Source organism: Syngnathus typhle, linkage group LG7, assembly GCF_033458585.1.
Source record: "Syngnathus typhle isolate RoL2023-S1 ecotype Sweden linkage group LG7, RoL_Styp_1.0, whole genome shotgun sequence".
In the NCBI taxonomy this organism is placed as follows: domain Eukaryota; kingdom Metazoa; phylum Chordata; class Actinopteri; order Syngnathiformes; family Syngnathidae; genus Syngnathus; species Syngnathus typhle.
In genome coordinates, this window is record NC_083744.1 from 12,140,284 (window position 1) to 12,157,028 (window position 16,745).

Here is a 16,745-nt window from a genome sequence, read left to right on the forward strand (position 1 = left end):
AAATGGGGGCTTTAATGTGTGAAGTTTGGCCAGGCCCACGGAGGGAGGAGCATTTGAAAGTTGCAGGTAGAGAAAGAAGACGCTCGGGGAGAAAGATTAGTCAAGAGACATTGAGAGGGAGGAGAACGAGCGAGAGAGAGAGGAGAGAGAGAGAGAGACAGAGAGAGACAGAGAGAGAGAGAGACGCGGTCAAATTGATCTTGAGCGTTTTTTTCTGTCTACGTGGGTCACTTAATAAGGCGCACTCGGAGGCAAGGAGAAATAGGGTGCGATAGGGGCAGCAAAAATCATTTTAGTCACGCGCGCGTGGAAAGAAGGATACAAATTTCTCCACACGAGGAGGAAGACACAAGCCGACTAACACACGGAAGGGAAGTTGAAAGACTCGAAGAAACAGCAGCATAAAAAGTTTGACTGCGCGGGCTTGTTTTTGGTTGATGGTGAGGGGGGGACAAAGCGGGGAAAAAGTGAGGAATCCACAGTGGGAAAGATGCCGCGGGTAGTTCCGGACCAGAGGAGCAAGTTTGAGAATGAGGAGTTTTTCCGCAAGTTGAGCAGGGAGTGTGAGGTGAGCGCGCACGGCGGAAATAAACACACATACTGACTGGCTGATATTAAATGTATTTGTACTAAGTCTGATGCTCTGCAAATACAGGTAATTACGGCCTCAAGTTGAAAAAATATTTATATATATAATTACCATACCTGCTATTTGACCTTCTTGAAAATTCGTCTACATAAACCAGGGGTCCCCAAACTTTTTCCTGTGAGGGCCACATAACCTTTCCCTTCTCTGATGGCGGGCCGGTGGCAGTTTGTAACAGAAAAAGTGTGACGATCGTAGGGGAGCTTAAAAAATTATTGTTTTCCAGAAAGCCACACATAACCAAATAACGGTTATTTAATAACCCTTACCAGGTTCTTTACAGAAAAAAAGTCAGGAAACAAATAATAACACTATTAATGAAATAAATAATAACTAAACCCTCTCTGAGTTCTTCACAGAAAAAACAGGAAATAAATAATAACTAAATAACTCTCTCTGGGTTCTTCATAGAAAAAAAACCATGGAACATTAACTTTCTGTTGTGCCATGCACAATCTTAACAGATAAAAGTTCAGCTCAGTTGTCAGAGCAGAACCTCTCTGACACATATGAGCAGTCTCTTAAAGTTCTTGTGTTCCTTCCTTATAATCCTTTTGTAGGTTCCAGTAGGCTTGTAGACACTTTTTAGTTTTTAGTTTGATAGTGCGTCATAGTCTGGAGTAAAATTTGTTGTGGCAATTCTTAGGCGAGATCCGAGGTGTTGGTCCGTTTACCTCGATCTGTGACGGGTAGATGTTGACGTTCATGTGGCTGAACGTCACGTCGCGTACGTCGAGCCAAATTGGCAACTCTTTTAAACGCTCGGCACTGTGTTCACCCTGCTTTACTTGGGCGACATTTTAACGGAAGGATTCCAGGGGAAGGTTTGTGGGTGGCCTTAGGGCAAAACTGCATCTGAAAGCTCAGCGCGCAAATTACAAGAATGCTGTCGTCACAGCCCACGCTCTAAATTCGGGACTGATACAAATAGAGCGCGAGTGCGCCATGTCCGTACACGCACTTGTGAGTGTGCACCGAGCTTTCTGACACGGCTTCCGGTAGTAAATGCGCAGGCGAGCTTCCCCATCTACTGGGGAAACCCAGTCATTGCAGGCAAAATGAGCAAAAAAAAAAAAAAGTTTAATAATACAATTTATTCAGGGTTGGCGGGCCGGATTAATCGGTCCCGCGGGCCGTATCCGGCCCGCGGGCCGTAGTTTGGTGACCCCTGACATAAACGGTATCTACAAGTTCATTTATTTTTACCTCAAATGAAGAGTGATGAACGTTGCTTCAGATTGTTTTCCTTTCCTTTTCTTTTGGAACCAAAGCACGATGGTGTTAAATCAAAATTCCTGTGGTTTATCTTGAAAAAGCAGGTTAGGTGTTGACTTTGCCTATCGTCGCCGGGCTTTTCAAGATTGCGATGTTTTGTTTTCAGATTAAATACACTGGCTTCAGGGACAGACCCCATGAGGAGAGACAAGCCCGATTCCAGAACGCCTGCAGAGATGGACGGTCAGAAATAGTAAGTAGCGCAAAACAAAACACAGTCTGCCTGTTTGCATTAATGTAATGTAATGTAATGATAAATGTACCCCCCAAAAAAAAAATATATAGATAGATTTAGATTAATTGCATAGTGTTGCACCAGGAAGTAGTCAAGTTGTCCATCATCTCATCAGGTTTGACAGCTACCTCTTGCTTGATCCCAGCAATCATGACCCAGACATCAAACACATGATTACTCGGACAGATTCTGGTTGCATCACACTGTCTGGGCAACAAATTGGACTAATACTGCTCTTAATAAGTATCGTGTTATGTCTTTGTCAACATGGTAACAAGAAAAGAAGCATTCGTTTGATGTACGAAAATATATACATCTTCTTACAGAGCTTGAAATTGTCTCCCTGATCTGGAATTAATTGTATTGTATTTTTATGTGTACTGCTTTCGCCAGTCATGGTTCGACAAATTCATATTGCAATTAAAGTGACGAAATTATCACAGTTACTAACATTATTATTATTATTATTATTATTATTATTATTATTATTATTATTATTATTATTATTATTATTATTATTATTGTCTTTCTTCACTTGTATTCTGGAAGGCTGAAAAACAACTACTGCTCGTACATGGTCTAAATAAAGAAGTGAGGATAATTAAAATTTGGAATGGTAACACCAAACTGTTTCAAACTGTATCACTGTTGATTAGTAAATCCTAAGTGTAATCATATGGATAATTTCATGAGCTGATAGAATTCAGCTCTTCTGCAAAGAACAACCTCTTAGAACATAAATGTGGCCTTCAATAGGTTTATAATTTGATAACACTCACACATTGTATATTCATTTTGTTCTACCACCAGACTGACTGAGCCTGTTAAAATCATGTCCAATCAATTATGTCCTAAAAATATTGTGAAGTTTGGCAAAACCACACTGTGAGAGAGCCCGTCTAGTTTTGCTGTCTTTCTTCATCCATGGATGCGTGCGTCTGGCGGTCTGTCCTCGCTGTATTTATAAACTCCCTCACTGCTGTGAAAATTGACGGCAACGCTTTAGTCGACGGCAGCCGTGACATCATGTCGCTGATTTGCTATATCTCTAAAAGACCCCCTGCTATTTTCACAATCAGTGTGAGCAAGTAGCAGATGCAAAGACACAGCCAGATCTTCATCAAGTTGATGCTTTTGGAGAACACCCACTGGCCAATTGTTTAGGTACACTAGGCACAACCAACCAGGTATATTCAATATAAGGAGCACATCAAAAGGTTAACATTTTAAATGAAAGGCAATTGCATTGCATTGTTACAGTTTAAAAACAATGTAAAATATATTTAAGAAAAATATGGATGCAAGTCATGTGGATGCACTGTGTCTCAAAGTCTCGTATTACTACATTTGATCTATCCGAATGAATAATAAGTCTCGTCGCCTTTTGCCATAAAGGTACATATACCTAGCGTGAATACGATAAAATAATCTTAAAATGTTTATGGTCCTGATAGACGGGACAGTTATTCAAAGTCACATTCTGTAAACTCATTATGAGCCAGCGTTTAAACAACTATTGATTTTCATGCCGTGTTTGCCATCTTATTTCCATTTCGCTTCCCTTTTCCGTTGAACTTCTCTTTCTTCCTCCTTACTGCCGTTGCCCATGTTCCCTCCATTTTTCTTTCTCATCTTTCTCTGTGTTCCTCCTTCTACCCACTCCATCTGTCTTTCCCTCCCTCTCTTTGCTCTCAAGCACTCCCTCCTTGCCTCCTTTTCTCTCACAGTAGTAGGCAGCAAATTACTGTCAGATGTTGTAATCCAATAGGGTAGAAATTAGGACTTGGGTGCTCTTAGATTCTCTCAATGTGTGTGACGCTTGTGTGTGCATGTGTGTGTGTCATTCGTTCTGATTTTATTTTCAATGTTTTCATTACATGTTCACCCTGTCTTTTAAATTCAGACTTTCTCTCCTCGTCCTCGCAACTATGACACCGTACATAATTCATACAGAGCCAGCTAAGATCCGACCGAAATGCCCTTAGTATTGATCTGTCTCAGACACACACAGACAACAGACACGCACACACAGATGCATAAAAATGGAAATTTCTTACTTAATGTTCTGCCTGTACAAATCGTTGCACTCTGACAGAGCAGTGCATTCAATCGATTTTTAATCGCATTTGTTTTTCAGCACGTGTGCAAGAAAACATGTGTAAGTGTGTTCTCCGTCCAGAGCCTGAAGCTTTTTCTAAATAGAGGTCAAATTCTTGGAACATTTAATTCATCAGAAAAGAGAAAATAATCAGTTTAGTGAACTCCACCTTAAAAGCTAAGACAATTTGCCTCAAGGTATCCAACATCAGAACTCAATAATATGTCATATTCCTTTTACTTCAAGAAAACATATTCCACACACATTGCTGATATTTAGGGTGAGGTGATATGATTTAATTCTTCTCAATTTATGAGAAAATTAACAATTAATTAATATTTTGGAAGGCATGTCCGGAACGCTATCTACTGGTACGTCAATTATACCGGGGCTATTGAATTACGACTTTATTTGGGCCAAATTTTCAAATCAAGAAATGACCATACATATTTGCATATTGAAGGTTTACATGGTCAATTTTACGTTTCATAGTTAAAACGAACTTTTTCTCCAATCCAGTATCTTCAAAACAACACCGTTATCAATGGAAACTACGTGCATGTTGCGTTCACGATATCAAATATTGTAGGAATTTTTGACATTTTGCAAAGAACATACCCTCTGCATCTCTTTAATTCAATTCAGGCAGGTTAGGCTGAAGGGTAGGCCACTCGGGGGTTGGTTCTGGGCCACATGTGGCCCATGGGCCGCTAATAGAATAGCGCTGCATTAAACAGTTCTGCAATACTACTAATAGATTATATTTTCCTTTTCAGACTTTCAAAAAATATTAGGATTGTCATTATTTTCTATCTCTCTAATACCAGTCCTTTCATTCTTTCTCTCCACAGGCCTTTGTAGCAACAGGCACCAACCTCTCCCTCCAGTTCTTTCCAGCTAACCTGCATGGAGATCAGAGGCAGGTTCCTACGAGGGAGTATGTTGACTTTGAGAGAGAGACGGGAAAGGTAGGGCTTATATATAAACAAACATAAGCACAGTCTCTCATTTGTTTGTCACATACAAGGAAGTGCTGGTGTGAGTTGCATGCCAAAATGGTAGACAACATTTTATTAAAATGCCTATTTTACCTCATAAGTTTTTATTCTGTGTCCCAGAATATATATATTTTTGGGTAATGTAGAGTGAGCATTGGTTAATATACTTAGTAGTACTGAGTGATACTTTTATCACTCTCACACACTTTGAAACTGACTGGAGAAAAACAACATATTCAACATCATTGTGTGTAAAAAGTGCTTGCCTCTCGTTAAATTATGTATTACGAACTGTGTCTAATCTATTTTTTTGAAGCTGAGTTCATTTTTACTCACCACACCCAACTAAGCCTGATTACCTCCTGACTTAATTAAGGCAAGAAATCACTTGAATAGAACTTGTCAGACGAAATGAAGTTTGGAAAATATTTCTAAAAGCTGAAACAAAATGCTATGATCTGGAAAAAAATCAACAGATGAGAAATACTGTAATTGACATTGATCGGTGTAGAGGTTTTTACAAAGTTTTAGGAGATACACACACACACACACATAAATAAATTATGGAACTGTGGCGTATCTTACCAGACTCCAAAAACTACCCCAAAAGCAGAGTGATGCTCTGGATCTACTTGCTGTGACTGACAGAACCATGAATTCCGCTCCTTACCAGAAAATCCTAAGGGAGAATGTTAAGCTTTCTGTTTATGACCTCAAGATGAAGCTGACTTCGTTTCTTCAGCAGGTCACTGACTGACCACCGCCAATTCAACTAATGGCTTGAGGAAAATGAAGGTTTTGGAGTGAGTGGCTAAGTCAAAGTTGGTACTTCAATCCGATTGAAATGCTGTGACATGACCATAAAAAGGCCATTCATGCTGGAAAATCCTCCAGTTTTGCAGAATTAAAGCAATTCTGCAAGGACGAGGGGCCAAGATTTCCCCACAGATACTATGTGAAAGACTTCTTGCCAGAAATTGCTTTATTTCAGTTGTTATTTCGTTCATGACTTTTCCATACAGGGCCAAGTAGGCCACATTTTAGCCATCTGTGGAAAGTTGCATTTGAAAAACAGCATTTGATGTTTAGTTGGGTTATCATTGTCTGATCTTTACATTTGTTTCATGATGTTGAACACTAAAGGGCGAGCAACTATGCAAAAAACACAAACAAGAATTTAAGAAAAGGGCAAAGTACTTTTTCACTGTACTCATTCAAGTCAGCCCATCACCGTTTCCATATAAATTCATCAGAAGGAAAGCTGGATGACACGGAGTCAAATGTTAATCTTGTTTGATCCAATCTTTCCAGGGATTGTTGTGACGATCAATGAGTAGAAATCACAGAGGTGGAATCACTGCTGAGCTCCCATTCATGAGGGTGATTGGGTTCAGTCGAAATCGGAGTCAAAGTTAAATAACCTAAAGAGACCAGAAGGCATTAGTGCAGAGAGCAGTGCAACGCTACTGCTGTGATTGTTAATTGTCTCCCTTGGCACCTCACTCGCGTGTCCGTGTGTGCATGTGTGTGTGTGTGTGTGTGTGTGTGTGTGTGTGTGTGTGTGTGTGTGTGTGTGTGTGTGTGTGTGTGTGTGTGTGCGTGCGTGTGTCAGAAGGCCGCTCCATGGACACTGGCCAGCTGAAATGCATGCTGGCTGGCAGCTCATTAAAAATGCAGTCTGTCGAATCGATGGACCTCCTTGCCCCAGGGCTGACGGACTAATCTCAATTATTTAACACGAGTGCACTGATGGTTTGCAACTGAGTGTTGTGTTGATGAGTGTTGCAGTGTGTAATTGGGTGTGTGAGAGAGAGAGAATGAGAGAGGGAAGATTACTACATGCAGTGTATTTTGGGCTGTGTGTGTGCGTGTGTTGTGTGTTAGGAAGTTGATATCGCCTTCTTTGTTACCTCAACTGTGCTCACAGCTCTATGAAGTTTTAATGAGGCCAGGAATATCACCATAAAGTAGTTGCACAGTTGTTTTGCAAAAACAAAGTCACATACACATTATTTGACTATTTAAATAGAAGTATAAATATAAGGTTGCAGTTGTTTATGTAAGGTTAATATTATGACGTACGGAGACAGACAGGTCAATGTGTTACCGCTATTTTCGAGAGGCAATGCTCTGTTAGAAGAAAAGGAATAGTTGGAAGAGGAAGGCATTCATTACGTCTCAATAGTCTGCTTTGTAGTCATCTCAGACACCGGATTTCATTTAGTCAAATAACACGTGAAAGAATTTGCAAAACTGTTTCTCTGATTTTCTTCAGGAAAGACGAATTCTAGTCAAATCACACACATCAAAGAATTTTCTGGTTTTATTCAGGAAAGAAGGACTTATCTTGATATATTTGAAATGTTAATTTGTGGCACATTATTTTTAAGCTTTGCTCACATTTTGAGCAGACAGCCATTTTCAGGATTTTCTTTGATTATTTAAAAAAAAAAAAATCTTTAAATGCCTTCATAAAAATATAATATGAAGTTGTGGAAGTAAAACGTGAATAGATATTTTGTAACATTTTGCACAACACACGATAGAAATACAGCGCGACGGTACACAAATATTATGATTCGGTTCATTTCAATACATGAGTGTCACGGTTCCATATTTTTTTAATCCACACTTGCAAAATATTTATGCATTTAAAAAAATAGTACATTTTTAACATGGCCATCGCCTTCACACAATTAGAGACATGTTTGTCCAGCTATTTATAAATATATTTTCACTTTCAGCATTTTTTGAGGCTGATAGGCAGCATCATTCTTGCCTACAAATAGATAAGTGCAGTTCTCACATGTGGAGGTTATGATTTTGAAACAGGGTTGAAACAAGAGAGGCTGTTTTTCTGTAATTGTTTTGAACTGTGTGATAGGAATGTTGAAAAGAGTTCAGTTTTGTCTGGAGGAAAGAAAACAGCAGAAAGGAATCCTGTTTTTGATCATTCTTTTCAGTCGACCAACTCTCCAGTGCTGTTATGGTTGACATGCCAACTTACCGTAATTTCCGGACTGTAAGTCGCTCGGAGTATAAGTCGCACCAGCCATAAAATGCCCAAAAATGTGAAAATGTCGCTCCGGAGTATAACGGTAGTTGCTAGCGCTCTATGATTTATTGAACACTGATCAACTGAGAAATATATTTGACCACACATACATTTTCTATACCATTTCCACTTGCCCTCAATAGGGCTGCGGGTGAGCTGGAACCTATCCCAGGTGACCTTCGACAATAGGTGGGGTCACCAGTCAATTGCAGTAAATGTTGTGATTTAAAGTTTTATCTGAATATGTTAACAAAAAGTACATATTAAGCCCCTATCGGTACATAACAGGTCTGATTTTTTTGGGTCCATGCTTTCTGTAAAAAGAAGGGGTTGATTGTAATTTTATTAAGTTAGGCTTTGTTCAGATTCTTTCTTCTCGTAAACTCTTATCTAGCTGCATGTGTTTTTTTTTGTCTATGCTATTAATCTCTCTGCCACAATCACACACAAACATGTGACAGGAGTTAAAATGAATCACTAAATGAAAGGCCTTGGTGTCAGATAAGAAGTGTTTGGAACAGAAGCTGTGCCAAGGGTTCTTCATCCGTCAGTGACATCATCAAAGTCTCCTCCACTAATTGCTTTCTTCTGTTACTGCTGCTGTCTGGATCTCCCTGTTAGCAAAGGCTAGTAGTGCACCACAAAACACATGCCATCCAGGTTTCATATTTCCTCCTTAGGCTTAAAATGATTGACCACATATTTTTAGCAAACCTTTTAGTTTTGTCAGAAGATACCATAGACCATGTCATGTAAAAAAATTGCCGTTGGCAGGAAGTGAAATGGATTAAACTGAAATTTTCCCTCTTAGTGACTACACTTCACATTCAAACTTAAGTGAACGGGACTATGTACAGTCTGTGTTCATTTTCATAACATTTCCATGTCTGTGAAAGCCATAGGAAGTAACAAGCAGCACTTGGCTCAAAGAGGAACCCAAATGTAAACAGGCTCACAATGGAAAAACAAACTGCCGCTGAACCATTTTACCATTATAATACGCAATGGAAAACATATGGGAAATGTTTTCAGTGTTTTAATTTGGCCCAAGATACAAGTTGGCATTGACAAAATGGAGAAGAGACTTTGAGTCTCTGAAAATTAACAAACTTTTCTTACAAAAGGGTTAAAAGATGCTGTGGGTTCACACAATGCGACTGAAAACAGTAATCATGGCCATTTCTTTTCGATTGACTTTCATAAAAACAAGAGACTTTGGAACAGTGTGCATGTGTGCGTGGTTGTTCCCAACAAGCTTAACTTTAAATTCAAAACTCTAGTTTCTAGAGAGAATCTCCACAGCCTGAGTTCCACATGACCAGTGTGATTAAGTCACCAAACATCGCAATTGACGTGACATCTGCACTTTGTTGGTGTCATGTTCATGTGAAAGCGTTGCAACGTGTGTGTGAATCAGGGATGAGTAATGAGACAAATACTTGGGTCATGTTCTTTAATGTCCTAGCAGGAAAGAATGAAAGAAAGAAAAAGAAAAGCATGAGTGACTCATTGCTCAATTGACACAACACCTGTAAATAAAGGACAGTGGTCGTAATATGCACAAATCTATGAGATTGTGTGATGGAAGTGTGAACATGTGTTGGGGCCACATACTGTCTCTCTAGAATTGGAAAACAAAGATGCCTATTGTGCCATCACAGCTCGTGGGCGTTATTTTGTGTCCTATGGGCAGTTTGATGCTGACTGGGAGGACACTCACTCTTGATCTCTTTCACACTCACTGTCTCGTGCATGTACGTTCTCACACGCGCGCACACACACACACGTTTTTATGAAGTGCTATAAAGTCGTATTTGCTTTCACAACAAAAATAAATTTACAACCATATTTGCTCCAACTTAACCGTCATTATACTAGCTGACGATATTTAATGACAATAACATAAATCACTGATTTCCCCTCAATCATTCTCAATTTTTAATTACATTTCTGGGGATATAGTGGATATTATAATTTAGATTATGGGGGCATTATTAATTTATTCTGACAATGTTTTTTCCCCTTCCATAATCATGCCATTTGGGAAAATTACAAATTTTTCAAACTAGAATAGAAAAGACTGCAAAGTATCTCCACAAAACATATATAGAGTGGAATAATAGTGTGTGTGTGTGTCTATGTGTGTGTGCGCGTGTGTGTGTGCGCGTGTGCGTGCGTTAGCAAATGGAAGTGGGGGTTGACATGGTTCTCAGAGGAAGTCTGTGGTTGGACCGTTTCTGCATATTTTCCCCTCATGCAGACACACAGTACAAACACACACATGCACATTTTTCTTGTCAGGCAAAATGAAGTTTTCTTTTGAAAGTACCATTCTACTTCAGCTTGAATGATTTGGAAGCCATCTATCCCTTTCTGCTACAAATGTTTCTCTTCTATCATTGTCGTATGCACATCTGTACTAAACTATACTAAAAGCCACAACCTCGCCAACCTCGTGGGGTGCGGTCCCCCTACGTCCTCTGAGCAGTGTGGTAAAAGAGGTCCCTGTATGAGTTCCTCCAAAAATAGCTTGAGTGAAATACTGGCGCTTGGTGCTGCCTCATGTCCCCCGAAAAAAGCGTGTATGATATTTGATTTTGTTGATTCATTCCTAAATTCTTGATTTGACAACGATAAGCACCACAGAAAACTTACTAACACACTTATGTATTAGAAAAACCTTGACGTCATCAGTTTCAAGCTTAACAAAAAAAATCACGTTTCAATGAAAAAAAAAAGATTAAAAACATCATGTTGTATATGTGGTTATGTTGAAGTAATGAAAGGAGATTTTTTTTTTGCTTCTTTGTTTTCTCAGGTCCATTTGAAGGCTCCGATGATCTTGAATGGAGTGTGCGTGATTTGGAGAGGTTGGATTGACCTACAAAGACTGGATGGGATGGGATTCCTGGAATATGATGACGAGAGGGCACAGGTACCGCAACACATATTGTCTTTAAATAGTGGATAACTCAACTGACATGCACCACGTTATTTCTGACTGCTGTATCTCACGCAGGTTTTTTTCCGAAAATAACTTGTTTGCAACCTGCTCTGACATTCTTGCTTGCTTGCGTGTGCATAGCATGAGGACGCTTTGGCTCAGGCAGCGTTCGAGGAGGCTCGACGCAGAACCAGAGACTTTGAAGAGCGAGAGCGATCACACAGAGAGGATCTAGAGGTGAGAGAGCAAGAGATTTCAAATTCAGGAATGCTCGGACGGTAAAACTCACTACTGTAACAGTATGTTTGTGCCTTTCTACCTGAAATTTGTCAAATCAGAAAAGGGTTCTTACACTGAACATTTTTCACATATCTATTAGGAAATAATTTTTTTAAGTATTTTGTGTTTGCGTTACAGTAAGTTCTATACGTACATGTGTCAAATATTCTTCTATTCTTCAGTTATAAACATCATAAACATATTTATTGACTCAATGCAATTTACTATAAATTTCGGTCAAATCAACGAAAAGTGCACGTCCTAAAATTGAACCCTGAATTGCTTCTTTTTTTAGGACCCTGTAGTTTCTAAAATCTGGGACTGATGACAGACAGACCGACAAACAGCCAGCAGAAAACAACAGGGTCTGTGTACTTTATTTATCACACTGTGCTGCACTAAACCATCTTGTGCGTCTGTGGGATCTGTGTATTTGTGTGTGGGCATGTTTATGTGTGTGTCCTCCGTTACTTTCTGCTGTGTTTCTGCGGAATGGCTCATTGCGTGCTTGACAATATATGTGCCTTTCATTGAGCATGCATTTGAATTGATGTAATACATCTGAACTATGCCAGAGACTATACTACATAATTTGTTTAATGGCATACTTACTTGATTCAAGACCATACGTATCTGCTAAAAGAATTATCCAGGCACGTGCACAGACATTTTGAAGGGCATGTGCTCAAGCCAAAATAGGGCACCCCATGGCAAAACTATTCACACTATCAGGAGAATCAGTTGTAGATAAATTTACCTCATGGATTAATTTCTTTTTAATTTATTAACCTAATAAACACAGTTGATAAATATACAGTTGAGGGGGAAAAAAAAGATATTCTTCAGTTTCTCGTTCATTTTAAATTAAATCAGCATTTGTTTGGACAAACATAATTTTAAAACATAAAATATAATTTATTTTATTTTTTTTTACCAAATATTAATGACAAAAAAAAAAGATGGTCTCCTAAGGGCACTTTTCTCATCCAGGGCAAAAGGACTGGTTCGGAAGCACCTCTAGGGATCTATCATTCCACTTGTCTGCATCCATCCATCTATTTTCTTTAACGCCTGTCCTCATAAGGGTCACCTTTGACCTGGAGCCAGCCCCAGAAGATTTTAAGCATGGTCCAAGTTAGACTTGTCACCAGTCAATTGTGGAGCAAAAATAGATAAACAACCACACATAGTATTTACACGTAATTGACTATTAGAGGTAATCAATTTAACCTAATATGTCTGTTTTGGGGAGGTATGTGGAGAAATCCCCTGCAAGCATAGGAAAGAAAAACATTCAAATGCCACACAGTGAATGCCTGAGCCAAAAAAGTGAAACCGGGGATCGCTTGACGACGCCACCTTGTTTCCCCTAAAAGTAGTAGATTAAAATATGTGCTAGAACTCATCAAGACCCAACTAAAGTGGCTGCTCGTGTTTCAAGAGCAACTAGAGTGGGGCGAAAGGAAGGCACTCAGCAGACTCATCAGATGAGTAAAGTACAAAGGGAGGAAGTCAGGCATTTTTTCAAGGTCACATTTCATCTAACTGATCTCAAATTTCTTCCCTGAGGCACAGAGAAGAAGAAAACTCGTGTTTCCCATTGAATCAATAGAATTGCCATGGCTTACCCCTGAAAGAACCTATACAAGACAGCGAATTACACGCATGTAAATGTTGCTTAACTTATTTAAGCGTCAAGTTTGAATAAATCAATAAACAAATCAGTGTTATATCCTGAAAGGCTCCATCTCCCCGTGACCCTGAAGAAGATAAGAAAATATTATCGAAAATAGAACAATGTTTTACCCTGATATATTAATTTTGGAAGAATTTCACTGTCTTACAGTGCCCTAATTTCTATATTACATTGCATTGTAATACACAAAATAATCAGTTGAGTGATTTTTAGAAAAATATTCTTGAATTGTTAATTTTCCTCGTTGAAGACAACAATCCACTAAAACATAATTTAATTCATTTATCCAAAAGCAGGCCACTTACTGTATTCAAGGTCAAAAGGGATCTGTAAAAATGATTAATGGCTGCAATGCCCACACACATACACACACAGCAGAAAAAGAATTTGGCGGTAAATGATAATCTAGGCCAGAAAGCATTAATATATCATTAGTATCGATCGACATCAGCCCCCATGCTTCGTCTCACATTTGTATTGTTCAAGTGGATGCATGCAAAACTTGCAGACACAGCAAAGCTGCTGCACTGCTGAACACACACACACACACACACACACACACACACTCGCTTACTTCTCTAGTATTGAGTTGTGGTTAAGCAGGCAACACCGGACTAGCAGGCTTCAATTTGTGTATGGATCGATAGAGAAAGCTCTCCTTGCCCTTATGATTAGAGTGCTCGCTCCTACAAAGAGAAACACCGCCCCGTGAAACAGCATAAACAACATAAACGGCAAAAACAGCGAGTATTTTTATTTAAAAAAAATGAACTTTGTCATTTAGAGAAGACAGAATTAAAAATCAAATCAACATTATCGTGCTTTACGACAAGACAGACAGCCTGCAATGGACTCTATTTCTGACAAGTGCTTTTCCTGGAGTACAGACTGATAGTCGAGTCAGTCAGACTGGTAGGAGGTAAAATTGTACCGTGACATACTGTAGCTTGAGTGTGCGACTGTGCGATATGTTGCTATTATGGCATTCCAGTTGAACTAATGACCCCATTTGCTATCTCTGTCTGCATGTCGTCCTGCTACCTGCTTCACCCCTTGTGCCCAGTTTCACACCTCCCCGTCACCCTCCGTCTGCAATTCTCTCGGCTATCACGAGTGTAAACACGTAACCGCAAGTATTTTTACAGCAAGAGGAGGCCATGACCCATGCTCGTTGTCATCATATACTTCGAAAGTTATGCCAATCATTTCTGATGATCTAATGACGCTGTGTGTGCGAGTGTGTGTGTGCGAGGATGTGCGTGTGCTCGTGTGTGTGTGCGCGTGCGTTTATTAGCGCCAGACATCCTGCTAAATCTGTCAGAATGCAAACGTGTCGACACAGAAGTGCCTTTAAAAAGCTCTCTTGTAACCTCTAGCGGTGCTTAGTGGAATTGATTTAGATCTGCTCGATCAGCTTTTCTCAAGCTAAATGGCGAAAGAAACTTGCAGTTCGACTGATGCATTTGAAATTCTAAAACTTTGTACTTAATGCAATTCTCCTCACTCTGTATCCTTTCTTGCTATCATTCATATCTTTCTTTCTGTTTGACTCTGTCAAATCTTCATCCACCCATCATACTCACCTTCTTGGGCTAAAATTTCCTCTCTTCCCTGTCGTCCCCTCATCCCTCTCACTCTAGTACAGACGACAGCAAGACCCCAGCCCTCGCTTAAACATCGCCAGCGCGGATACGGAACACAAGATGTGCCGAGGAAGATGACAGGTAGCAGAAAAAAGAAGAGGAAACTCAGGCTGGCATCCGTTCACTTTTAATACAATTAGCTAAAAAGAAATGAAGACTTTTTCTCATTTTATTCCAGTATTTTTTTTTAAATGAAACAGCTACTTTAAGTAGACATTCGAATATAGGTAATTAGTTAAACCATGTAGAGAAAAGAATAAGAACACCTGTATTTGATCACATTTAAATGTGACTAATGTCTGAGTAAATAAGAGCTGAAGATCAAGTCATGCAAAATCTTGTCTTCGGTTTTAATAGCTTATTACACATACCCAAAATATATTTTTGATCAAGAATAAATGTGGGAGATGTCAGTGGGTCATCGCGATCCCTTAACTTAGAATGTCAACGTTAAAAACGAAAAAAAAAAAAAATGGCTGTTTTCTGAGACCGACAATCACCTTGCTGGGATGAAAGGGAGGTCGATGAGAGGGAGAGAGGCCAAAAGAATTATTTTTTTCTTTATGGTAGTTTGAAGTGTTTCTCAAATGACCACATTGGTGAGTTAACCATCCAAAAATGTACATTAAGTCAGGGGTAATGTAGCAACAAACAATTATGGAAAATTATGTGGGTTTTTTTTGTGTGTGTGTGTGTGTGGGGGGGGGTCCATAACATGTCATCCAGGTTGTGTTTTGCACTATGTGATACAATCAAGTCAAGTTCACATGGATTTTGTTTGCATGAAACTAAACTGAGGGCTACCTATTTGTGTTGGCTGTTCTATGGGCTGGTCTATTTCTCATCACAGCACTCGCTTTACAAGGTTCAGATGAGGAATCATTGGGTGACTCAAAGTCACATGACCCGGCTAATCAACACCAAAATAAAACAAATATTGATTGATTGATCTTTTATACTTTAAATATATTCATTGGCCAGTCTCCAATTTTTCCTCATTGAGGATTGTAAACGTGTGAATGCAGTAAAAGAAAACAATTTCCTGTTACAGCACGAGCTTCGTGAAATGTGTTTAATTATCCTGTGTGCGTGTGTGTGTGTGTGTGTGTGTGTGTGTGTGTGTGTGTGTGTGTGTGCGTCAGTCACAAAGTTTACTTTTTATATTCTTGCTCCTAATCATATATATCTTTTTTCCCCATCTTTTATCTTTGTTAGTGACTAAAACAAAAGTGTTTTGTCTGACAAGTTGGATTTTGGAATTTACCAAATACCAAAAAGTTTTGGTTAGATTTTCCTCTGCATTTCTTTGTTTTGTATGTTTTATTCTGTGCTTTGAATGTGGATCCAAAGTTCTGATTTTAGGTCACATAAATGTTTTTAAATAGCCAAATGTGTTTTTGTGTGTTTTTTTTTTTATTTAACCAAAATCTGTTTGTTTTGTGCAGCGGTCACTCTTTAATGAGAACTCTCCATGGAGCTTATTCACAAATGTTTATACGTGTTTTCTACGTGGGTAAAGAAATTACAATGAAATAAAATAAAAAGTTGACCTGCACAGAAGTCCTCATACTCCTAGTACATCATCAGCGACCCTCGACCTCGATGGTGGTTTCTTGCTGCCCGATTTGCTATGACATTGGCCCAGGCCATCTCTATTCTCCAGAAAGAGTGCCGCATCATCAAAAATGTCCAGGTGCTTTACAATGAACAGGTGAGATGGTCACAATATCTTTCATTCATTTACAGCAAAAATAATATTCATTGTTCGTTTTATGTTGCATTGGAGACGACATTCAACTTTTAGCCACACCGCTGCAATTATTTGACCTGTAATGGAATCAGCCCGTCTTTTAATGTCTTCTTATTAATGTGTCTC

General features: G+C 39.2%; 1 protein-coding gene across 3 annotated transcripts; it reads left to right on the plus strand.

The window, feature by feature from the left end:
• The first annotated feature begins 54 nt into the window (after positions 1-54).
• Positions 55-16,259, plus strand: cbfb (core-binding factor subunit beta). 3 transcript variants are annotated; one of them, XM_061282497.1, is made up of 7 exons: positions 58-568; positions 2,028-2,114; positions 5,106-5,222; positions 11,126-11,242; positions 11,393-11,488; positions 11,826-11,895; positions 14,867-16,259. In XM_061282497.1, the coding sequence occupies exons 1-6, from the start codon at positions 491-493 to the stop codon at positions 11,853-11,855; spliced, it is 525 nt and encodes a 174-aa protein (XP_061138481.1). In that variant the 5' UTR covers positions 58-490; the 3' UTR covers positions 11,856-11,895; positions 14,867-16,259. The 3 variants fall into 3 exon arrangements, with proteins under 3 accessions (XP_061138482.1, XP_061138481.1, XP_061138480.1); XM_061282496.1 differs by having other exon boundaries at positions 59-568; positions 14,872-16,259; XM_061282498.1 differs by lacking the exon at positions 11,826-11,895 and having other exon boundaries at positions 55-568.
• Positions 16,260-16,745: the final 486 nt, after the last annotated feature.

What these genes read in the sequence shown, in the direction of transcription:
- cbfb (XM_061282498.1), top strand. Translation starts at nt 491, where the DNA reads ATGCCGCGGGTAGTTCCGGACCAGAGGAGCAAGTTTGAGAATGAGGAG. An exon ending in TTGAGAGAGAGACGGGAAAG is followed by an intron (nt 5,223 to 11,125) that starts GTAGGGCTTATA and finishes TTGTTTTCTCAG; the next exon opens with GTCCATTTGAAGGCTCCGAT. An exon ending in ATGATGACGAGAGGGCACAG is followed by an intron (nt 11,243 to 11,392) that starts GTACCGCAACAC and finishes GCGTGTGCATAG; the next exon opens with CATGAGGACGCTTTGGCTCA.